This window comes from Somniosus microcephalus, chromosome 21, assembly GCF_052327205.1.
Source record: "Somniosus microcephalus isolate GS21.2 chromosome 21, FLI_Smic_1.0, whole genome shotgun sequence".
In the NCBI taxonomy this organism is placed as follows: domain Eukaryota; kingdom Metazoa; phylum Chordata; class Chondrichthyes; order Squaliformes; family Somniosidae; genus Somniosus; species Somniosus microcephalus.
In genome coordinates, this window is record NC_141007.1 from 49583393 (window position 1) to 49606495 (window position 23103).

General features: G+C 43.6%; 1 protein-coding gene across 6 annotated transcripts in view; it reads left to right on the forward strand.

Moving 5' to 3' along the window:
- rbfox3a (RNA binding fox-1 homolog 3a) overlaps positions 1 to 23103 on the forward strand; it is a 538927-nt gene that overhangs the window by 480595 nt on the left and 35229 nt on the right. For all 6 annotated transcript variants that reach the window (XM_085963564.1, XM_085963569.1, XM_085963566.1 and 3 more), the window contains one exon: positions 13161 to 13293. In XM_085963564.1, the coding sequence (XP_085819690.1) occupies positions 13161 to 13293 (133 nt within the window). The remainder of the gene's footprint in view (positions 1 to 13160; positions 13294 to 23103) is intronic.

Genomic DNA, 23103 nt, shown 5'->3' on the forward strand with positions numbered 1-23103 from the left:
TCGCAGCTATATAAATATAAGGTTTTTTAAAAAAAAACATAATATTCAGAACAGATTATTTTCCTTAACTGCCACCCAGGCCACTGCAGCTTTAAGGTCAGTAGCTCGGGGTAAGAGTTCCTCCAGTGTGTAGCAACATTAGAAATGCATTCCTAAAGTTTACCTCTTGTCAATATTTCTTAGAAATCATAGAAACCTTCATGAACACACTTACAATTTTGCTAGCACTATCTACCTGAGGAAATCTTCATCAATGCATTTCTAATATTAACACAGGAATCAGAGAAATTCAACAATGCCCACCGATCTCACTTATGCCAACTGAATATTTCAAGAGATTAATATTCTAGTGCTTATGAAAAGACCATTTTTTTCTCACCGGTTTTCTCCACTCATCTCTTCTGAAGATGTTGATTCCTTGCTGGGGTTTGGTTCCAGAGATACCCTCTGGCACTTCACCAAGCTTTGACCGATCCTGCCCTAAGTTGACGCCCACACTTGGACCCTTCCAGCAGGGGGCAAAAGTGGCCAATTTCCCCTTTTATTTTATACTTTTCTTGCCAATCTCTTTTGTATTTGCCTGCTCTCCTGCAGGCCTTGATTCCTTGCTGGGGTAAGGGTACATAGCCGCAATTTGCCCTCCAGTACCTTGCGCAATTGGACCGCATTCATATACAACTAGGTTCTTCATCCATAGGGTCGTAACAGCTCAGCCCAATTTTGTCCACCCATATAATTCAACAGAGGTCACTGGATAACAATCAAGAGCCCTGGTGATTTTCCTCTCCTTGACCGAGGAGTGCTGAGGCCAATTGCATGACCTCTACTGCCATCCTAGCTGAGAACAGCTAATGTAGCACAGACCAATGTTTGAACCTGATCCTTGCTGATATGCATTGCTCAGCTATGCAATGGCTGAACTTGCTAAGCCATTGGGGGATTTGTATTATTGAAGGATTAACAAAATATTTGAAGCAATGATTTACGTGCAATATATTATCAATTAGTCAATTAGGCCAGCTAATACACTATAAGCTAAAAGTGCATTGCAGAGCTTGTCTTTCTGTTATACTGATGTCAGCCATCTTCCATAGAACAATACCAGATCAAATGTGTGACTGATTCGAAGAGAAAATGATTAATCCACTATTTAATCTTCTGTTGATTAGCATTTTAATTGAATAATCAGCACAGCTGTAATAGCTCATTCACTTGTTATTGGTTGCAGTGATATAATTGTGATTGAGTGTGCTCCCTTACAAACAATTTTTACACTGAATATAGATAAACCAAACTGTGAATGAACATGTCTGGAACAATAAGTCCCCAACAATAGGGCATAGCATAGGGTTGAAATGTCCTGCCAGTGTAGCACAGAGACTAATGGTGTTGTTTGGCATCTGTCCAGATAATTCAGCTACACTGACTAATATTAACTCTGTTACATAGACTAGGATGCACGAGCTGCAAGCACTAGTTTCTCTGGGTTCCTCCAGAACTGGAAGCACTGCTGCACATTTACATTCATGTACACGATGCATCATAAGTTGCATACAGTCTTGTGCATACAGTGGTGCTCTGAGTATCAGTGGAAGTCAGAATGCCCAGCACGTGTAGTTAGTATCCTGGTCAGTACACTTATCTACCAACACATCAGTTTGTCAGTTTGTGCCAGAGGGAAATATAAACAGTGCTTGATGTGACCGACATGATATTCCATTGTCAAGATGTCTATTGGATTCTGAGTTGTTTGTCAGCTCCTTATGTTAGGCTACAACTGGGACAGCATTGTGTCACCTCCAGATCACTGCCACAGGAGACAACGTGGTTAGGACCACTTTGACTTTGGCGCTGTACTGACATTTACATGGCACATTTACACTGCTGTGATTGGTATAAATGTCCTAGTATAACAAGGGTATTAAGCATTGTTAGGAAAACATGATGGTAGCTGAACACTAATGTTAGTGTCATGGGTGTGTACCTTTCTTAGCATTGACATTTCCAGAGATGGCCAATTCACTGATGTGCAATGTCAACAGCGATTGTTTTTTATTCCCAGAGAAAAGCTGTACTACTTGATTGTGCCAAGTTTCTGGTGTTTCTGCAATGCCTTGTAAGGGATAAAACTTCCATCCACCATTTACAAGGCAAATGACAGCCAGGGCAGGGAATTCCTAACCAGCCAGGTGTTTCCGCTCCTCAAGCTGCAGTGGGATCCAGTGTAGAGGTGGCGGCCAGTATGCTGATTGAGAGGAGGTATACTGGCTTCCATATCGGCATATGTGATGATCAGCCCTCTTGCTCAGGGGGCTGAGAGGAATTGTGCCAGGGTTGGACTTGGAGGGGGGCCTTGGTATACCGAAGGCAAAGTTCCCATGGGCAAGGGGCAAACAGATGCCAGAGATGTGCCTATAGTGGTGCTTGAACCCCATGCTAAGATGTGCCATCATACTGACCCCATAAACTCTGGCAATGTCAATGCTGCACAGGCAGGTGCGATCCCTATGTAAATGCCAGGATCGTGACCTGAAGATTTTCGAGGCCAGTGCCTTGGTAGCACTCTCGCCTCAGAGTCAAAAGGTCAAAGTTCAAGCCTCACCCCATGGCATAAGCACACAAATCCAGACTGGCATTTCATTGCAATGCTGAGGGAGTGCAGCACTGTCGGAGGCCCCGTCTTTTCCTCTCAGGTGGAAGTAAAAGATCCCATGCTACTATTTCAAAAGGGGTTCTCCCAGAGTCCTGGCCAACATATATCCCTCAACCAATATCACCAAAAAATAGATTATCTGGTCATTTATTGAATTGCTGTTTGCTGGATCTTGCTGCTTACAAATTTGCTGTTCCATTTCCCTACATTACTACAGTGACTACACATCAAAAAAGCTGCACTTCATTGGCTGTAAAGCACTCTGGGACATCCTAAGGTCATGAAAGGTGCTATTTAAATGCAAGGTCTTTCTTTATTTAACACAGACACTGACATAAGTGGCTGCAAGCAGGCTTTTCTATGAGGAAAAAGTAGCTAGGAGCAGATAGCATGAGGCAGAGCGATCTGGGGAATCCTGGGAGCATTACTCAGTGTAGTTAATGCATTACATCTAGATGGTGCCTGCTTGTAAGAAGAACTTGGAATGGAAAATCAAAGAACCTGGCGATAAAAATTGAAAGTGCTCATCTTATCAGCTGACTAAAGGAGTTATGCAAATTCTGGGAATCAAGGAAAGCTGGAAACAAAATCTGTTTGTACAAGTGTGTTAGTTCCCACCAGATGTGTATATGGAATTCCTCACGCCTGAAATGTTTCGCCCTCCTCACGCCTGAAATGTTTCGCCCTTTGTCTAAATTGCTTTTAATCTGTGTGATTGTCTCGCAGAAATAGTTTTGACTGCTGTAGCCGGTTAGAGGTTGCCAGAAACCAATGCATTAAAATGGATTTAAGAATTGGAAGTTTTTTTTTATTCGTTCCTGGGATGTGGGCGTCGCTGGCAAGGCCAGCATTTATTGCCCATCCCTAGTTGCCTTCGAGAAGGTGGTGGTGAGCCACCGCCTTGAACCGCTGCAGTCCGTGTGGTGAAGGTACTCCCACAGAGCTGTTAGGGAGGGAGTTCCGGGATTTTGACCCAGCGACAATGAAGGAACAGCGATATATTTCCAAGTCAGGATGGTGTGTGACTTGGAGGGGAACTGGGAGGTGGTGGTGTTCCCATGCGCCTGCTGCCCTTGTCCTTCTAGGTGGAAGAGGTTGCGGGTTTGGGAGGTGCTGCCGAAGAAGCCTTGGCAAGTTACTGCAGTGCATCTTGTAGATGGTACACACTGCAGCCACGGTACGCCGGTGGTGGAGAGAGTGAATGTTTAAGATGGTGGATGGAGTGCCAATCAAGCGGGCTGCTTTGTTTTAGATGATGTCGAGCTTCTTGAGTGTTGTTGAAGCTGCACTCATCCAGGCAAGTGGAGAGTATTCCAGCACACTCCTGACTTGTGCCTTGTAGATAATGGAAAGGCTTTGGGGAGTCAGGAGGTGAGACACTCGCCCCAGAATACCCAGCACCGGCCCGGTCTTTTTGCCACAGTATTTATGTGGCTGGTCCAGTTAAGTTTCTGGTCAATGGTGATCCCCAAGATATTGATGGTAGGGTATTCGGCGATGGTAATGCCGTTGAATGTCAACAGGCGGTGGTTAGACACTCGCTTGTTGGAGATAGTCATTGCCTGGCACTGGTGTGGCGTGAATGTTACTTGCCACTTATCAGCCCAAGCCTGAATGTCATCCAGGTCTGGCTGAATGCGGGCATGGACTGCTTCATTATCTGAGGAGTTGCGAATGGCACTGAACACTGTGCAGTCATCAGCGAACATCCCCACTTCTGACCTTATGATGAAGGGAAGGTCGTTGATGAAGCAGCTGAAAATAGTTGGGCCTAGGACACTGCCCTGAGGAACTCCTGCAGCGATGTCCTGGGGCTGTGATGATTGACCTCCAACCACCACAAACATCTTTGTACTAGGTATGACTCCATCCAGTGGAGAGTTTTCCCCCCGATTCCCATTGACTTCAGTTTTACTAGGGCGCCTTGATGTCAAGGGCAGTCACTCTCACCGCACCTCTGAAATTCAGCTCTTTTGTCCATGTTTTGACCAAGGCTGAAATGAGGTCTGGAGCTGAGTGGTCCTGGCGGAACCCAAACTGGGCATCAGTGAGCAGGTTATTGATGAGTAAGTGCTGCTTGATAGCACTGTCAACGACACCTTCCATCACTTTGCTGATGATTGAGAGTAGACTGATGGGGCGGTAATTGGCTGAATTGGATTTGTTCTGCCTTTTGTGGACAAGACATACCTGGGCAGTTTTCCACATTGTCGGATAGATGCAAGTGATATGTTCACTGCAAAATGTACTGGCAAGTAAAACTAAATCCCACACAAAATTACTAATGGCAGCTTATAACAAATACTAACAAAGAATTGATCCCTTAAAGTAATTCTAATATTAAATATTAAAATACTAAATATACACGATTGGTGCCCAATCTGCGTTCCTCTCCTGCCAATGGCATGTACCAGACAAAAAGGAGTTTTTAACATTTGTGTGAGAAAATGGATTTATGCAAATGGCTATGTAAAGCAATCGCCAACACTGGCCAAGTGGCCCCCCATTGTGCTGAAACTTCGATGAGCACTTTCACGAGCATGTCATCCTGTGGAATTTGCAACTGGCAGAAAGTAGAAGAAATATTTTTCTGCATTTTAGCTGGTTATTTTCTTTGAGAAACCCTTGCAAAGTATTTTACTCTGTCTCAGAGCACACAATCGGAAAGTCTCAGTAGGGTCGATAGACCTTTCAACTTTTAAAAGATAGCATCAGGGATATGCCTTAGAGGTTAAATTTTAAAAGGAGAGACTTTAATGGTTCAGATACATAAATCTTTAAACATGGGAAGACATGTTTATAAAGCTGCAAAAAGAAAAGGCAAATGGGGATTATACAACAGCAAAATACTGGTCAACCTTTACAAATCATTAGTTAGCAGACGGGTAAAAATTTGTTACGACCATTTTCAGGCACATAACTGACGGCACAGTTCCAGGGAGGGAGGCTGATCACAGGCCAACAGCGGCCCTCAACGGTGCTGTGGAGCCGGCGGGAGCACTGCTGATCCTCATGGCTCCACAGGAAGGTAAGTGGGGGAAAAAAACACCTTTCTTTTTGGTGACATTTGCCAGTTAGGTCGTAGCGCTCCCACCAAAGCTGACGCTAACAAATGTTGCTGAGGGGTCCTTAAAAACAGGTGCTCAGCACTTCATTAGCATATGCAAGGGGCCTAACATCTGTTTACGGCAGCTTCCCGGGATGCCTGAAAATCATCCAAGGCACAGGGTCATTTTTGCCCGTTTTCTGGACCAGTTTCTACCCTACTGCGTCTAGTTTTGAGCGCCCGTCTTTAGGAACGATGTCAAAGCCAAAGAAAATGTACAGAAGAGTTTTACTGAGATGACACCAGGGATGAGAGGCTTTAGTTCTCAGGAGAGACTAGTGAAGCTGCTGCTTTTTTTCAGTAGGACAGAGAATGTTAAAGGAATATCTGATCAAGATGTTCAAAAAGGTATGAAGCATTTTGCAGGTAAATGGGGAAAAAAAACTATTTCCATCAATCGTTGAGTCAGTAAAATGGCATAACTTTAAGATAATCATCAAAGGACCAAAGGGTGAGGTTGGTATAGTGGGCGGGCCACACCACATTCTGTGTTGGGAATTCCTCCCCTAATTAGATTCAGTGAGGCAGCAGCTCTTTATAGGTTCCACTCTCTGGAATTCCTTCCTGAAATCTCACCGCCTGTCGACCGTCCTCTCCTCCTTTAAGATCTTCCTTAAACTCCACCTCATTGACCAAACTTTGGTCGCCCTCCTAATATCTCCTCTTTTGGCTTAACGTCCATTTATTCTCATGCCTCTGTAAGACAGCTTGGTACCTTTTCCTTCACTATATAAATGCAAGTTGTTATATAGAGTTGCAGCTCACCATAAAAGGGGAAGTTGTGGTGCTGGCAGAAAAGTAGACTAACTGTTCAATGGTACAATGGAGACATATGGGAAATGATGCGCACTATAATGCTGAAGATTTGGGTGTCCGGCAACAAAAGCTGCGCTGAAGGAGGGTACCTCCATTTGGGGCTAAAAGCCACCATGCATTAAAAGCACAGGTGGTGGCTGAATGGAGGAAGGTTGCTAGCCAAAGCATTGCATTTATCCAGGTCCCTCATACTTGGCTGTAAATAGGTAAAAATGTGCTGGCATCAGGAGCAAGGTAAAAGTAAGTGTGCTGCTTACTTTTGCACACGTTTCTTGTAACACACTACTATGTCACATTGGGAACTCTGCACTCATTGGGCGATATCATTTAAAGCATTGTGCTCAACTAGTGACTTTCTGCACACTACCTTTCGATAAGTTGCATGGCACACTTTTCATGGGGGTAGCAGCAGATGCCATGGAGTTCAGGTCAAGGCACACCTTTGCTTTTAAAAGGATTCTCAGTGGGATCAGCCGCCATGGATGCAAAGGATAGCTCTATTCTCCGAAGATCCATCTACCCAGTGTTTTTTTATCCTTCAAGTAATGCAGGCATTTTAGAATACCACATATTGAAGGCATCATGCCTGCTTCTTGGATATGCATTGTGATGTTTCTATGGCCAGAGTACAAATCCTCTCTCTTCATGAAGGCCACGGGGATATGAAGAGCTCTGATACCCACACGATGGCTATCAATGCTACCTTGCACTCCAGGGAACAGTGACACCCACTGAAAGCTCTGCATCCTATTCAGCTGATGCCTCCTTTCCATAGGGAAAGTGTTGCCCGATACAAGCATAGCATTAATCACTTGCTTGATGCATGTGTGCACTGCAGACTGGCTGAGGTGGTTGATGTCTGCTGTGCTGATTTAGAAGGATTCAGCAGCATGAAAGCTTAATGTTGTGGTAAGCTTCACTTCTACAAGGAGAACCATCCCTGAACCAGATAAATGCCCATCACATCTGGTTTCGGATTGGGAAAAAGATAGCCACCCTACCCCTAAGCCTACCCAATTTTTTGATGGATTGTTCCATTGGCGTTGTCATGCATTTGAACTTGGTCAGGCCTCTGCTGTTCGCTGATTGATTTATGACATCATCCAATGATAGCTGGGAAAAAGAGCAGACTTTTATCATTAGCACTTAAGATGTAGATTCAAGATTTTAAAATAATTTTTAAGAAAGAAAGACTTGCATTTATATAGCACCTTTCACAACCTCAGGCCGTCCCAAAGCACTTTACAGCCAATGAAGTACTTTTTCAAGTGTAGTCACTGTTGTACTATAGGAAACACGGCAGCCAATTTGCACACAGCAAGCTCTCACAAACAGCAATGTGATAATGACCAGATAATCTGTTTTTTAGTGATGTTGATTGAGGAATAAATATTGGCCAGGAAACCGGGGAGAACTCCCCTGCTCTTCTTCGAAATAGTGCTATGGGATCTTTTCCATCCACCTGAGACAGCAGATGGGGCCTCGGTTTAACGTCTCATCTAAAAGACGGCACCTCCAACAGTGCAGCACTCCCTCAGTACCGCACTGGAGTGTCAGCCTAGATTTTTGTGATCAAGTCTCTGGAGTGGGGACTTGAACCCGCAACCTTCTGACTCCTAGGCGTGAGTGCTACCCACTGAGCCACGGCTGGCACTGGTTTTAATTTTGATTTTAATAAAAGATAAATGAGCCATCGAAATTTTAAAAGTGTTCTTTTAAGCCAGGCTTCTATTAATAGCCTGGGTGTCTGAAAGCACCCTTACCATTTAGTTCAGTTCATGCCAGCCGAACTCAACACTCGGTCCCACATTGAATATAATAATACACAACCCTGGGCAGCTTAAAGGGCAGCACTGTTACAATCAGTATCTGCTGGTGTTTAGCTGTTGACTTATAGTCTTCAGAAGATTGGGGTCTTGTCACGCTGGCTTTTTCTTTAGATTCATTGACGCATTTGTCGACAGAAATTCTCTGTTGGAATTTATGTATGTAAAATTTTTGAAGCTCGGGTTATAATATTTCATTAAAAAAAAAAAAAAATGCCACGCTACATAATGATTTAATGGCCCGGAATTTGCAGTCAGCAGCGAAGCGAAGGCATTCGCCACTAGCCCCGAACTATGCTCTGCACAAGGATCTCGTGATGCCTGTGTCGAGAACTTTGGGTTTTCCAACCTTCAATTCAATTCAATTCAATGGAACTTAATGGGGATCCCCTTGTGCGAACTGCTGTGACATCAACAGGCTGTCTGAGCAACCAATCAAAAGACAGAATTCTCACAGATAGCGAACAAGGAAGTGAGTAAGCTCTTAAAATTCTAAATTAGAGCTAAACAAAATTTTGGGGCTCTCACATGGGGAAAGGTCAAACCTGAAATAAAGATGGACAAACTTTAAAAAAAAGTTTAAAAACATTTTTGAAAAGTTTAACAATTTTATTTTTTATTAAAATGGACAAATTTCACACTGCACAATACTAGAATTAATTTTCCAGGCCCTTAACATTTGTTTAGCTATCAATACACAGCTAAAACCCTAGTCACACCTAATCCCTTTGGATCTAACTTTTAGTGAGGAAGTTTTAAAGGCGTAATTACTGCGGAAGAGACAAATTTTCATCAGTTTCAATGATTTGGCTGATTACACAGATTGCCGGCTATATTGTGGGGGGGTTGGCACGGTGCAGCCAGTTTCGGCGCCGTCAATGACAGACCGCAACTTCAGGATTTCCGCATGCGCCTGCGCCAAATCCCAAACACTGCCAGTCCGCCGTCCTCCCGACTGCAAATTCTGGGCCAATGAATGTTCCAAAATGATTATTTCCAGCACTGCCCCATGGTGCCCTGAGGCCACCGCTGAACATCAGACCATGGTACTTTGTGAATGTAACTGTTTTCACATTTTGATAGGCAGTGCGACTGGCAGTAGGAATCTTAGGGTACAGTAAAGTTAATACTTTCATGTTGATGCACATTGACAACAAAGTGGTAGCATAACTCCAGAATCGGGTCCCAACTGTAATAAGTTGCCCGGGTTGCAGTGTGATTCTGGAAAACATCCAATCCAAGCAGTGTAAGATTCTCCTCCAGCGGGCATTCTCACAGCACTTGGGCTGGAGAACAAGTGGGATATAACTCGAGCGCCGCGTGACGCTAGACTTTCAATGTTGTGAGAAAGCTGATGTTCCTGCCTGCTCTTTCCTAATATTAAAAAATACAGCTTCAACAATTAAAAAAATATATATTGAGAAACCGGAGCTCTGTGCACGGTGGAAGCAAACCTACAGTGTTCGATGAATCTTGCCAAATGAACTCCACAAGGACCCACCTCAGACCAGTAGTGCAGTTTACAGCAGTGTTGGTGCCCGAGTGTGGCTACTGATTGGTTTCTTTGGTGAGATGTTGGTGTGGACAATGGCTAATATCGCTATAAGTGAGTGGGCGATGAATTCCTCCGGTCACTATTTCATACAAAATTGTAAAAACATTTAAAAAGAATGGGTTTATGATTTTGCTGGAAATAGCACTGAGGAGATCGCCCCACTGCGGTTCCAAAATATTAGCCATTCTGAAGACACAGTTTGGAATTTTCTAGATATGATCAGTGTGAAGAAAACTATCGATACAGATTGTATCGGAAGGCGATTTAAAATCGATTTTGCACCAAGGCCTCATATTGATAACATTGCTATTGTCTGCTTGAGGCCACTCTCATTCACTGAACACTTTATATGGAAGGTTAGATCTAGAAAACCATGACACAGGAGACATAGAGGCTACGTTTCAACTTTCTGCTGGAGCATAAACCCGGTGTCATGGGTCTGGCGCCCGTTAATAGAAACCAGACGATTTTCCCTTCCATTGATTTCAATGCCAGTTCTCACTCCAGCAGTAACTTGAAAATTCCCCCCATTATTTCAGCTACCCAGTGTCTGTCAGATATGCCGTGGTTAGAGGCAGAATAAAGCTCACTTATATGCTGTACCCCAACAATTTACCTCAGCCTCCCCCCTCTTTCAGAAGAAGGCCCCCCTATAAAGCCATACTGTGGTCTCTGAGTGAGATTGTCAAATAATGCTTTGGCCCCATAGCCAATAAGAGCTGGATTAAGACCACCCAAACTCATATCACTTAGGGCACTTATAAGTAGCAAACACAGACTTTCACCCTGGGCTGAATTGGAACCCAGGTCCCAGAGGTGAAAGGCCAGTGTGTAACACATTGCACCACCCAAGTTTCTCTATTTTTCATCTTCCAATTTTTATTTTCACTGAAGTGAAATAATGAACTATCGTGCAATGAAAATAACCATGATAATTGTAGAACAAGTTCTATTTTAAATGACAGAACAAGTAGCAGGATGTTGCACTGGTGACCTCCAGTGTGTTGAGGTCTTCCATGCATATGAAAGATAATCAGCCTCATCTTCTATTCATTAATCACTGCTGAGTTCAGAATTAAACACCTTCGAGAATGCAGCCCACACTGTTGAACCGTTTGTATTTTTCATTTTCCTTGAGTGAATTATAACTGATCAGTAAAAGCATGCTCACTCTTGTCAGGTGTCCTGTATTTTGCTTATGTTCTGTAAAGATAAGCTGGAATGCTCTCAGTGACTGGGGCTGAGTTGAATGCTTTCATTAACGTGCAGAGTTGCGATTTTGTTTCCTTCATTACACTAGTCAGTTATTATTGGTGCTCAGTGTCTGTGGTGCCTGCAGCCGAGTAGCCAAGCTACAGCACCTGGGCCATTTCTAGTCGTTGACTCCTGGCAATCTGGCCCACAAAACCCAGGCTGCAGTTCTATTTGGGCTTTTATTTCTTACCCACTGATTGGTCCTGCTTAATTTTATGGGCCTGAAGATTTGAAAAGGGCTCTTCGCGCTGTTGTCTCATTTTTAAAAAAACACCTATGCAATTAGTCAATTTTGGATCTGGCACATGTTGGTATGTCTGTATGACATGAAGCATACTCAAATTTCACATTTATTAAAAACACTCTTAAAGCCTAGTTCACGCAACTCTGAAAAATTTCCCATTCACAAAAAAGATCCGATCACGTCCCTAAAAACTAATTTTCCAAGTCCTTTGAATGGCCATGTTGGTTCCCCGCCTGCCCACACTATGCTGGCTAGTTACCAGCAACAATGGCAGAGACGGGTGTTATAAATGGCAGTGAACCAGGAGATAAGTTGAATTTGCCTGTTTTTTGTTCTTTCTCTGTTGCTTTCTCTGTTGCTTTCTGTCTTCTGCCTAAAAAAAAGTGAAATTGATGTTTTCTTTTTAAAACTCCTGTTACTTCTTAAAGGGCTTGCTAATGAGCTTTCAGAGAAAGGTAGAAATGAGCTTCGTTGCTGCATTTGAGTTAATCAACTATGAAGCAGTTAAACTTTGCAGTAAAGTATCTATTCAACGGGAGATTTTCAGCAATTGTTGCATCAACTGGTTCAGTGTTGGAGGTGATAGAAGGTAGCCAAGGTGTTTTGACTTCACCAGGGATAATCGCGCCTGCCATCAATGAGCGTTGTTGCACTCACCGGCACTTTAAGCAGCACAGGGCTCAGAACACTTATAGACAGATGAACAGCAAACTCCAATGTCGTGCTCAGATTATACTTCATTCTCCCTCGTAGTGCAGTTTTAATGCATACTACAACAAGCAGATGATGTACATAATTTTTACAACTTGAATTGTAGTTACATGCCCCCAGCCTTGACTCCGTGGATCTCCCTGACTGCCACCTTAGGCTGAACCCGGAAGTACGGAGCCTTGCTCGACCCTCAGCTCAGCATCTTCCCCCCACATTTCCCCGATCACCACGACCACTTTCTTTCATTTCTGTAACACGCCCATCTGCCCTTCTGCCATCAAAACTCTGATTCATGCCTTTATTATCTCACGGTAAATTTCTCTAATGCTCACCCTGCTGGCCACCGCCATTCACAAAATAAAACTCATCCAGAACGCTGCGGCACATATTCTCACCCACTCTAAGGCCAACGTTTCCATCACACCTGTCCTTGACAACTCTACTGGCTCCTCATGCCCGAGTGAACTGACATGAGGAACCTTGTCCTCACCTTCAAATCTTTCACTGCCCCAGCAATCTCCTCCACTCATACAGCCCTGCATGCATCCTCCGACACCAGCCTACTCCTAGTCCTTACTCCACCATCACTGGCTGCTCCTTCAGCCAGTCGCCCCTAACCGTGGGAATGCTCTTCCCCAGCAGCTTTGTGACCTCCCTCCCTCTAAATGCCTTCAAAAGCCTCTGAGACCCCTTTCCCCTCAATTGTGCTTTCAGCCCTCCTCTCGGCCTCTCTTTTTGCCTTTCCCCTTCCTGTTTGGTGTCTACTATTTTTCCACTACCCTGTAAAGCATTTTCAGATATCACTCTGCACCTGAGAGCTGCAAGTTTTAAGGAACATTTTGTAAGTGATGTTTTACATCTTTGTGTGCAATATGCTGCATAATGAAATCAATCAAATGAGTGCTCGTATGAAACACTTAATCAATTTAGCTTCTAATTGAGCTGTAATGAATGCAAGGCAATCTAGTAAACCTGATTTTCCCCTCTGTCTCTAGTGACTGGTTTTCCATACCCAGGAGCTGGAGCAGCTGTGGCCTACAGAGGAGCTCATTTACGGGGGCGAGGTCGCGCTGTTTACAACACCTTTCGCGCTGCACCCCCACCACCGCCTATCCCAACGTACGGAGCGTAAGTAGCAGTGCAAAACTGTCATCGTCCTTGACTTGGCAGATCTGTTTATTTTATGGCCCATTATCAAGTGTTCAGTGCAAAATGCTTTCTAAGAATTTAAATTCCTTAAATGTAGATGAAATAATAGATTTATACAGGGAGAGCTGTTTTGGGCTTGTTCTGTGAGCGCTAGGATTAGAGCCTCGTTTTAAATTCAATCCCTGCTGTTTTGTGTAGCATTAGGCTATAGTGTGGCCAGCCATGACATGTGGTGTGTTATATATCTGCATTTGTTGCTTCATCGTCGCTAGGTCAAAATCCTGGAACTCCCTCCCTAATAGCACTGTGGGAGCACCTTCACCACACGGACTGCAGCGGTTCAAGAAGGCAGCTCACCACCACCTTCTCAAGGTCAACTAGGGATGGGCAATAAATGCTGGCCTTGCCAGCGACGCCCACACCCCATGAACAAATACAAATTTGTGCTCTGATGCTATGGGGATGATGCTATTTTCCTTTATGCTGTATCACCAGTGAATAATTTACAATAGATTACAGGCAAATTCTGTAAGCAGAACCTACTTGATGCTACAAAAGAACATCCTCTCTTACTCTTGTCTCTGTAAACTGTTTTATTTTGAAGCGGTTAAACGTAATGGGAAATTTGACACATCTATGGGGAAAGGTTTCTACGGTATGCTAGGTGTGGTGAAATTGTAAACCCATTTATCAAGAGTGGGCTTACAATTTTGCTACACTTAATGCAAAGAAATCTTCCTTCCTCCCCACTCCAATCATTAACCTAGGTCTTGGCCCTGGAGTTAAATTCCCTGTAATTTAGTGGCGAGAGTAGCTCACTTTCCCTGTTGTTGTGGCCTTTCAGAGCTGTACAACCTTTAGAGGAGTGTTTTTCTAATTTAAAAAAAAGTATAGACAATAAATGTTGCTACCAAAAAGAAAAGCTGGTGGGAAAAATACTTCAAATGTTGCTGTAACAAAGTGAAAGGGAGCCGCTACAACCTGGTTAATGTGAGATACAGAGGGCAAATTTGCTTTTGAAAGATTATTTGTCTTACACAGCATAGATGCATAATTGGATCGCATTTTAATTAAAGTTTTAATAGGAAAATTATTTGTCTTCAATTTATGTTTGAAGTTCCTATTTTTCACTACAAATGTGGTTAATTATTCTCCTCCACCTTCCCCCCGCAACTGCCCTGAATTGTTCTAATTATCGAAAAGAATTTGAAGGACTTTCCCACCAGCTATTTTTTTATTGGTAGCAACATTTATTGTCTATACTTTTTGTAATTAGGAAAACTCTCCTCTAAAGGTTGTACAGATCTGAAAGACCACCACAACAGGGAAAGTGAGCTACTCTCGCCACTAAATTAGAGAATTTAACTCCAGGGCCAAGATCTAGGTTAATGATTGGAGTGGGGAGGAAGGATGACTTCTTTGTATTAAGTGTAACAAAAATAGAAAATGTCCCTTTTCAACCTTACCCTGCAACATTTTGCAGATTGTCTAGAGCAGGGTCACACATATTAGCTTAATTTTTTTGTTCTCTCTGTTTGCTTATATTAACAGAAAGGTGAGCATAGAAACATAGACGATAGGAGCAGGAGTAGGCCATTCGGCCCCTCGAGCCTGCTCCGCCATTTAATGAGATCATGGCTGATCATCCAAATTCAGTACCCTGTCCCTGCTTTCTCCCCATATCCCTTGATCCCTTTAGCCTTAAGAAATATATCTAACTCCTTCTTGAATATATTTAATGAATTGGCCTCAACTGCCTTCTGTGGTAGAGAATTCCACAGGTTCACCACTCTCTGGGTGAAGAAATCCCTCCTCATCTCTGTCCTAAATGGCTTACTCCTTATCCTTAGACTGTGACCCCTGGTTCTGGACTCCCCTGCCATTGGGAACATCCTTCCTGCATCTAGTCTGTTCAGTCCTGTTAGAATTTTATAAGTTTCAATGAGATCCCCTCCCATTCTTCTAAACTCCAGCGAATATAAGCCCAATCGACCCAATCTCTTCTCATACGTCATTCCTGCCATCCCAGGTATCAGTCTGGTGAATCTTTGCTGCACTCCCTCATGGCAAGAACATCCTTCCTCAGATAAGGCGACCAAAACTGCACACAATACTCAAGGTGTGGTCTCACCAAGGCCCTGTACAACTGCAGCAAGACATCCTTGCTCCTGTACTCGAATCCTCTCGCTATGAAGGCCAACATACCATTTGCCTTCTTAACCGCCTGCTGCACCTGCATGCTTACCTTCAGCGTCCGGTGCACAAAGACACCCAGGTCTCGTTGCACTTCCCCTTCTCCCAATCTATTGCCATTCAGATAATAATCTGCCTTCCTGTTTTTGCCACCAAAGTGGATAACCTCGCATTTATCCACATTATACTGCATCTGCCATGCATCTGCCCAATCACCCAACCTGTCCACGAGGTGTGAAGCCAGTTTGCCCACTTTGTTTGCTTTCCAACTTTGTTGACGACATTACAAAATGGAAGAACGTGCACCTTAACGTGCCTTTTCTTCAAATGTTCCATTCGATATGTGGATGCATGATTGCAATCTTATCCTTCAAAATTGGCTTAGTCTCTTCATAACTCAGTAATCAATGAAATATTTATCCCAGTTGATTTAGATATGAATTACTTGCAAGCTGCAAAACACAATTTGGCCAGCCTTTCTCACCAGATCACCTCAGTGTGATTGTAATCAGTAAACTTGTAATCTAGTAGCTCGAGTCCTACAGCTACACCATAAGCTCTGGCCTCCCTTGTAGCTGAGGAGCTGGGAACTTGCTTTCACTCTGAAGATGAGTTGTCGTTACCCACGCGGAGTAATTTGACAGGCTAAACAGAAAAGGTTACACAAGTACAAGGTGAAGTGGAAATCCAGCGGACTGGGAGAGCTAGTAAAAGTAACAAATGGATACAAAGAAAGTAATAAAAAAGCGTAAAAAGGGAATATGAAAAACTTGCAAGGGTTATGAAAGCTAACAGCAAAAGGTCTTATAAATATATTAAGAGCTAAAGACCTAGAAATTCACTATAGCCCCGTTTGGGGCGCCAGCCTCGCCAGGGCGCTAAAAGTAGTGCCCCGGAAGCAGTTGCGGCCGCCCGCCGGAAATTCAGTTTGCGCGCCCCAGAGGGAAGCGCGGCGCTACTGGAGGCGCTCCGCATCCCTCTTGGGGTGCTGCAACTGAATATCGTAGCGCAACGTGCCGCAGCACCACACACTGCGGCATGGCGCGCTGCGGTACTGCAGGCCTTCCTCCCCTTCTTAAAGGGGAGGGGCCTTGTGCAGCGCGATCGAGGATCGCGAGTGCCGGCAAAAGAGCCCAGCAGCGAGGAGAAGTGCCGGGCTTTTGGAACGCAGTCGGCACTCCGCGGGGGGGTGCTCAGGAGGCCGGGGACGGCAGCGCGGAGAGGTGCTGGCAGGCGGCCAGCAAAAAAAATGGCCGCCCGCACCTCTCCTTTAATTAGCACCTCTACCGCCGCAGGTAGGCCCCCCTGAACCGGTCGCAAATAGCGCCCAGATAGCGCCCAGTGTTAAAGCAGGGGGCGCATCTAAATATCGTGATCGGGGCATTAGGGCGCTGCGCACGCCGATGATGTCATCGGTAGCGGCGCAGCGCTAACGGCTAGCGCCGCCATTAGCGCTTTGCTGAATTTAGCGGGAGGCATGGCCAGTGGCTTCCGACCCATTTAGCACCCTCTTAAGACACTAACGGGTGGCGCAGCCCACTGAATTTCTAGGCCAAAGAATGGTAAAGGGAAATGTGAATCCATTAAAGACAGGAGCAGGTGAGAATATAATAGACTATAAGGAAACAGCAGACATGTTAAATGAGTACTTTGTATCCTTTTTCACAATGGAGAAAGAGGACAAAATACAAGGGAGCTTAAAATAAGTCAAGGAGTGGAACTTAATGGATTTAATATAAGTAAACAAAAATGGTAATGGAGAAAATAATGGGATTTAACATATACATGCTTTCAGGAGCTGTTGGTTTCCACCCCAGAGTATTAAAAGAAATAGGTGAGAAAAGTAGTCATAATTTTCCAAAGTGCTCTCAATTCAGGAATTGTACCTTCCGATTGGGAAATTGCTAATGTCACTCCATTATTTAAGAAGGGAAGGAGGGAGCAGCCAGGTAGCTACAGACCTGTCGGTTTAATAACAGTTAAGGGGAAGTTACTGGAATCTGTCATCAGGGACAGTGTGACAGTACTTGGGCAAGTATGAGCTGATCAAAAAGAGTCAGCTTGGATTTGTGATGGGTAGATTATGTCTGACTAATCTAGTTGAATTTTTTTTAAGGAGGTCACTAGCATAGAGTGTCTATGGATGTTGATTATTTTGACTTTCAGAAGACATTTGATAAGCTTCCACACGAGATAATTAGCAAACACGAAAATGCATAGTATTGGAGGTAACCTTATGACATGGGTTAGTAATTGGTTGGGAGGTAGCGGACAGAGAGTAGGGATAAAGGGAACATTCTCTGATTGGCAAGATGTGACAAATGGTGTTCCCCAGGGATCTGTACTGTGGCCTCAACTTTTCTCCATATATATTAATAGGAACATAGAAACTAGGAACAGGGGGAGGCCATTCAGCTCCTCGAGCCTGTTCCGCCATTCAATTAGATCATGGCTAATCTGTATCTTAACTCCATCTACCTGTCTTGGTTGCATAAACCTTAATACTCTTGCCTAACAAAACTCTATCAATCTCAGTTTTAACATTTTTAATTGACCAAGTCTCAACTGCTTCTTTTGGGAGAGAGGCCCCAATTTCCACTACCCTTTGTGTGAAGAAGTGTTTCCTGACCATAGAAACATAGAAGATAGGAGCAGGAGTAGGCCATTCGGCCCCTCGAGCCTGCTCCGCCATTCAATGAGATCATGGCTGATCATCCAAATTCAGTACCCTGTCCCTGCCTTCTCCCCATATCCCTTGATCCCTTTAGCCTTAAGAAATATATCCAACTCTTTTTTGAATATATTTAATGAACTGGCCTCCACCGCCCTCTGTGGCAGAGAATTTCACAGGTTCACCACTCTCTGGGTGAAGAAATTCCTCCTCATTTCAGTCCTAAATGGCTTACCCCTTATCCTTAGACTATGACCCCTGGTTCTGGACTCCCCGGCCATCATAAACATCCTTCCTGCATCTAGTCTGTCCAAGCCTGACAGAATTTTATAGGTTTTGATGAGATCCCCTCTCAATCTTCTAAACTCCAGTGAGTATAAGCCCAATCGACACAATCTCTCCTCATACGTCATTCCTGCCATCCCAGGTATCAGCCTGGTGAATCTTCGCTGCACTCCTTCCATGGCAAGAACGTCCTTCCTCAGGTAAGGCGACCAAAACTGCACACAATACTCAAGGTGTGGTCTCACCAAGGCCCTGTACAACTGTAGCAAGACATCCTTGTTCCTGTACTCGAACCCTCTTGCTACGAAGGCCAACATACCATTTGCCTTCTTAACCGCCTGCTGCACCTGCATGCTTACCTTCAGCGACTGGTGCACAAGAACACCCAGGTCTCTTTGCACTTCCCCTTCTCCCAATCTATTGCCATTCAAATAATAATCTGCCTTCCTGTTTTTGCCACCAAAGTGGATAACCTCACATTTATCCACATTATAGTGCATTTGCCATGTTTCTACCCAATCACCCAATCTGTCCAAATCGTACTGGAGTTTCACGACATCCTCCTCACAGCTTACCCTCCCACCCAGCTTTGTGTCATCTGCAAATTTGGAGATATTACATCCAATTCCCTCGTCCAGATCATTAATATATATTGTGAACAGCTGGGGTCCTAGGACCGATCCTTGCGGTACCCCACTAGTCACTGCCTGCCACTCTGAAAACGACCCGTTTATTCCAACTCTTTGCTTTCTGTCCGCCAACCAGTTCTCTATCCAAGTCAATACCTTGCCCCCAATCCCATGTGCCTTAATTTTGCACGCTAATCTCTTATGTGGGACCTTATCGAAAGCCTTCTGAAAGTCTTTTAAGGTTATGCCCCCTTGTTTTGGACTCTCCCACCAGAGGAAATAGTTTTTCTCTATCTACCTATCAACTCCTTTAATCATCTTAAAACCTCAATTAGATCACCCTTTAATTTTCTATACTAATGACTTGAATGAAGGAATAGAGAGTTGTATATCCAAGTTTGAGAATGACTGTTAGGAGGCACAGTAAGTTCTGTAGATGGGTGCAGGAATGGAGTTCATGTGGGGAAGTGTGAGATCATCCACTTTGGAATTGAGAAAGGCAAATCGAAATATTTTCTTAAACCAGGCTGGGACCAGTGTCCTGGTGAACTGAATAATTAGGGCAGTAGACAGGGCTTTAAACTAATGAAGGGAGGGTGGGAGGATTCAGGAAAGAGTAAATTTAAAAGCAGCGAGAGAAATGTCAAGGCTCCAGAGCAGAGTAGAGTCAGGAAGGGACAGAGAGAGTAACAAAGGTAATAAGGCATCAGTGACTAAGGTGACACTAGGGGAAAATAGAAATAAGGCAAAGCTAAAGGCACTATATCTGAATGCATGAAGCATTCGCAACAAAATAGATGAATTAATATCGCAGATAGAAATTAACAGGTTTGATCTAATAGCCATAACAGAGACGTGGTTGCAAAGTAGCCAAGGTTGGGAACTAAATATTCCACGATACTTAACTTTTAGAAGAGATAGGCAAAATGAAAAAGGAGGAGGGGTAGCCCTGATAATAAAGGATGGGATAAAGACAGTAGAGAGAAAGGATCTTAGCTCCAAAAATCAAGAAGTAGAATCAGTTTGGCTGGAGCTAAGAAACAGCAAGGGGCAGAAACATTGGTGGGAGTTGTTTACAGACCTCAAATAGCAGCTGTAATGTAGGGCAGTGTATAAATCAGGAAATTAGAGGCGCATAAGGGTACTACAGTAATCATGGGGGACTTTAATCTGCATATAGACTGGGCAAACCAAATGTGGAGGACGAATTCATGGAATATTCATGGCAAGATAGTTTTCTAGATCAGTATGTTGAGGAACCAACTAGGGAACAGACTATTTTAGAGCTAGTATTGTGCAATAAGAAAGGGTTAATTAATAGCCTTGCAGTAAAGGGGCCTTTAGGGAAGAGTGATCATAATACAATAGAATTTTAAATTGACTTTTAAAGTGATTTAGTTAAATCCGAAACTAGGGTCTTAAATCTAAACAAAGCAAACTACGTAGGTATGAGGGGTGAGTTGGCTAAGGTAGATTGGGAAACTACATTAATAGGTATGATGGTAGACAAGCAATGGCTAGCATTTAAAGAATTAATACATAATTTACAACAAATATACATTGCTTTAAGGCACAAAAACCCCACAGGAAAAGTGGTCCAATCGTGGCTAACAAGAGAAGTTAAAGATAGTATTAGATCAAAGGAAGAGGTGTATAATGTTGCCAAAAAGAGTAGAAAGTCTGAGGATTGGGAGGATTTTAGAATTCAGCAAAGGAGGAGCAAGAACTTGATAAAGAAAGGGAAAATAGAATGAGAGTAAACTAGTGAGAGACATAAAAACAGACTGTAAAAGCTTCTAGAGGTATGTAAGAAGAAAAAGATTAGTGAAAGTAAATGTGGGTCCCTTACAGGCTGAGACAGGAGAAATTATAATGGAGAATAAGGAAATGGCAGAGAAATTAAACAAATACTTTGGCTGCGATTTTGCCAGCACTCAGAAGGTGGGTTTGGAGGCGGGTCAGAGGTTAAATTTGATTTGATTGACGGCGGGTTTCGAATCCGTTGTCAACCCGCCTCCAAACCGCTTTTGGCTGGAGCTAAGAAACAGCCCATTTGCGAATGGACCCGACACCTAGTGGCGGGAAGTGGATTAAAGCCTATTAACAGGTACTTGCCAGTAGTTTTCAGCCTGTTTTTGGATTTTCCCATTTCTGGGTCGGGTTTCCCAACGTCCAGACACCACGCCAGGTAAGTGGCGTGTTCTGAGTCTGCTGTAATGTTTGTGGAACGATGACAGCTGCAGAAGTGGTGTGAAGGATCCAATGTTGCACATAGTGAGTTTCAGAGCAAAGAAAATGTTGGGTACTGCATTTTAAAAACATTTACAGATTTCTTTAGCTTACAAGTTTTTAAATCCATGTCCAGTGCCACCTCTCTCACCAGTGACAGATTGCTTCTGACACCTCAGCTGCAGCTGCCATCTATTCCAGCATATGGAGGAAGTCATTGGAGAGCCTGGGTGCAAGAGGTCACCTGTGTGCAGTGATCGTCAGTGCACCTCAATGCTGTCAAACACTGGAGAAGTCAACTGGCAAAATAAAATTGTGCGTGGTCCCTTTAAGGAAACCGGCAGATGACGCGTCATTAAATGGCGTCATCAGACCCGCTACCTGGTAATTGGCCGGCAAGCCTACAGGATGGGCTTAACAAAGTCAATCAAGGTAAAATCACGTCTTTGGATCGGATGCAGCTGGGGGCGGGACTGGAAGCCAGAAACCAGCTGTCCCGCACCCAACCCGACATCGATGACAAAATCGCGGTCTTTGTGCCTGTCTTCACGGAAGAAGATGCAAAAAACTTCCCGTAAATAGTGGAGAACCAAGGTTCTAGTGAGAATGAGGAACTGAAAGCAATTAGTACTAGTAAAAAAATAGTACTGGAGAAATTAATGGGACTGAAAACCGATAAATCCCCTGGACCTGATGGCTTACATATAGTGGGTTTTGAAAGAGGTGGCTATAGAGATAGTGGATGCAATGGTTGTCAATTTTCCAAAATTCCATAGATTCTAGAACAGTTCCCACAGATTGGAAAGTAGCAAATATAACCCCACTATTTAAGAAAGGAGGAAGAGAGAAAATGGGGAACTATAGACCAGTTAGCCTGACATCAGTAGTAGGGAAAATGCTAGAATCTATTATTAAGGATGCGGTAACAGGGCACTTAGAAAATAATAATAGGATTGGGCAGAGTCAACATGGATTTATGAAAGGGAAATCGTGTTTGACAAATCTGTTAGAGTTTTTTGAAGATGTAACTACTGTAGTAGGATGGATGAGGGGGAACCAGTGGATGTGGTGTATTTCGATTTTAAAAAGCATTCGATAAGGTGCCACACGAGGTTATTACACAAAATTAGGACCATGGGATTGAGTGTAATATATTAGCATGGATTGAGGATTGGTTAATGGACAGAAAACAGAGTGTCGGAATAAACGGGACTTTTTCGGGTTAGCAGGCTGTAACTAGCAGGGTACCGCAAGGATCAGTGCTTGGGCCTCAGCTATTCACAACACAATCTATATTAATGACTTAGATGAAGGGACTGAGTGTAATGTATCCAAGTTTGCTGATGATACAACGTTAGGTGGGAATGTAAGTTGTGAGGAGGATGCAAGAAGGCTTCAAGGGGATATAGACAAGCTAAGTAAGTGGACAAGAACATGGCAAATGGAAGATAATGTGGAGAAATGTTAAGTTATACACTTTGGTAGGAAAAATAGAAAAGCAGAGTATTTTTTAAATGATGAGAGATTGGGAACTGTTGGTGTTCAGAGGGACCTGGGTGTCCTTGTACATCAATCACTGAAAGTTAACATGCAGGTACAGCAAGCAATTAGGAAAGCAAATGGTATGTTGTCCTTTATCACAAGAGGATTTGAGTATAAAAGTAAAGATGTCTTACTGCAATTATATAGGGCCCTGGTGAGACCACACCTAGAGTATTGTGTACAGTTTTGGTCTCCTTACCTAAGGAAGGATATGCTTGCCATAGAGGGAGTGCAACAAAG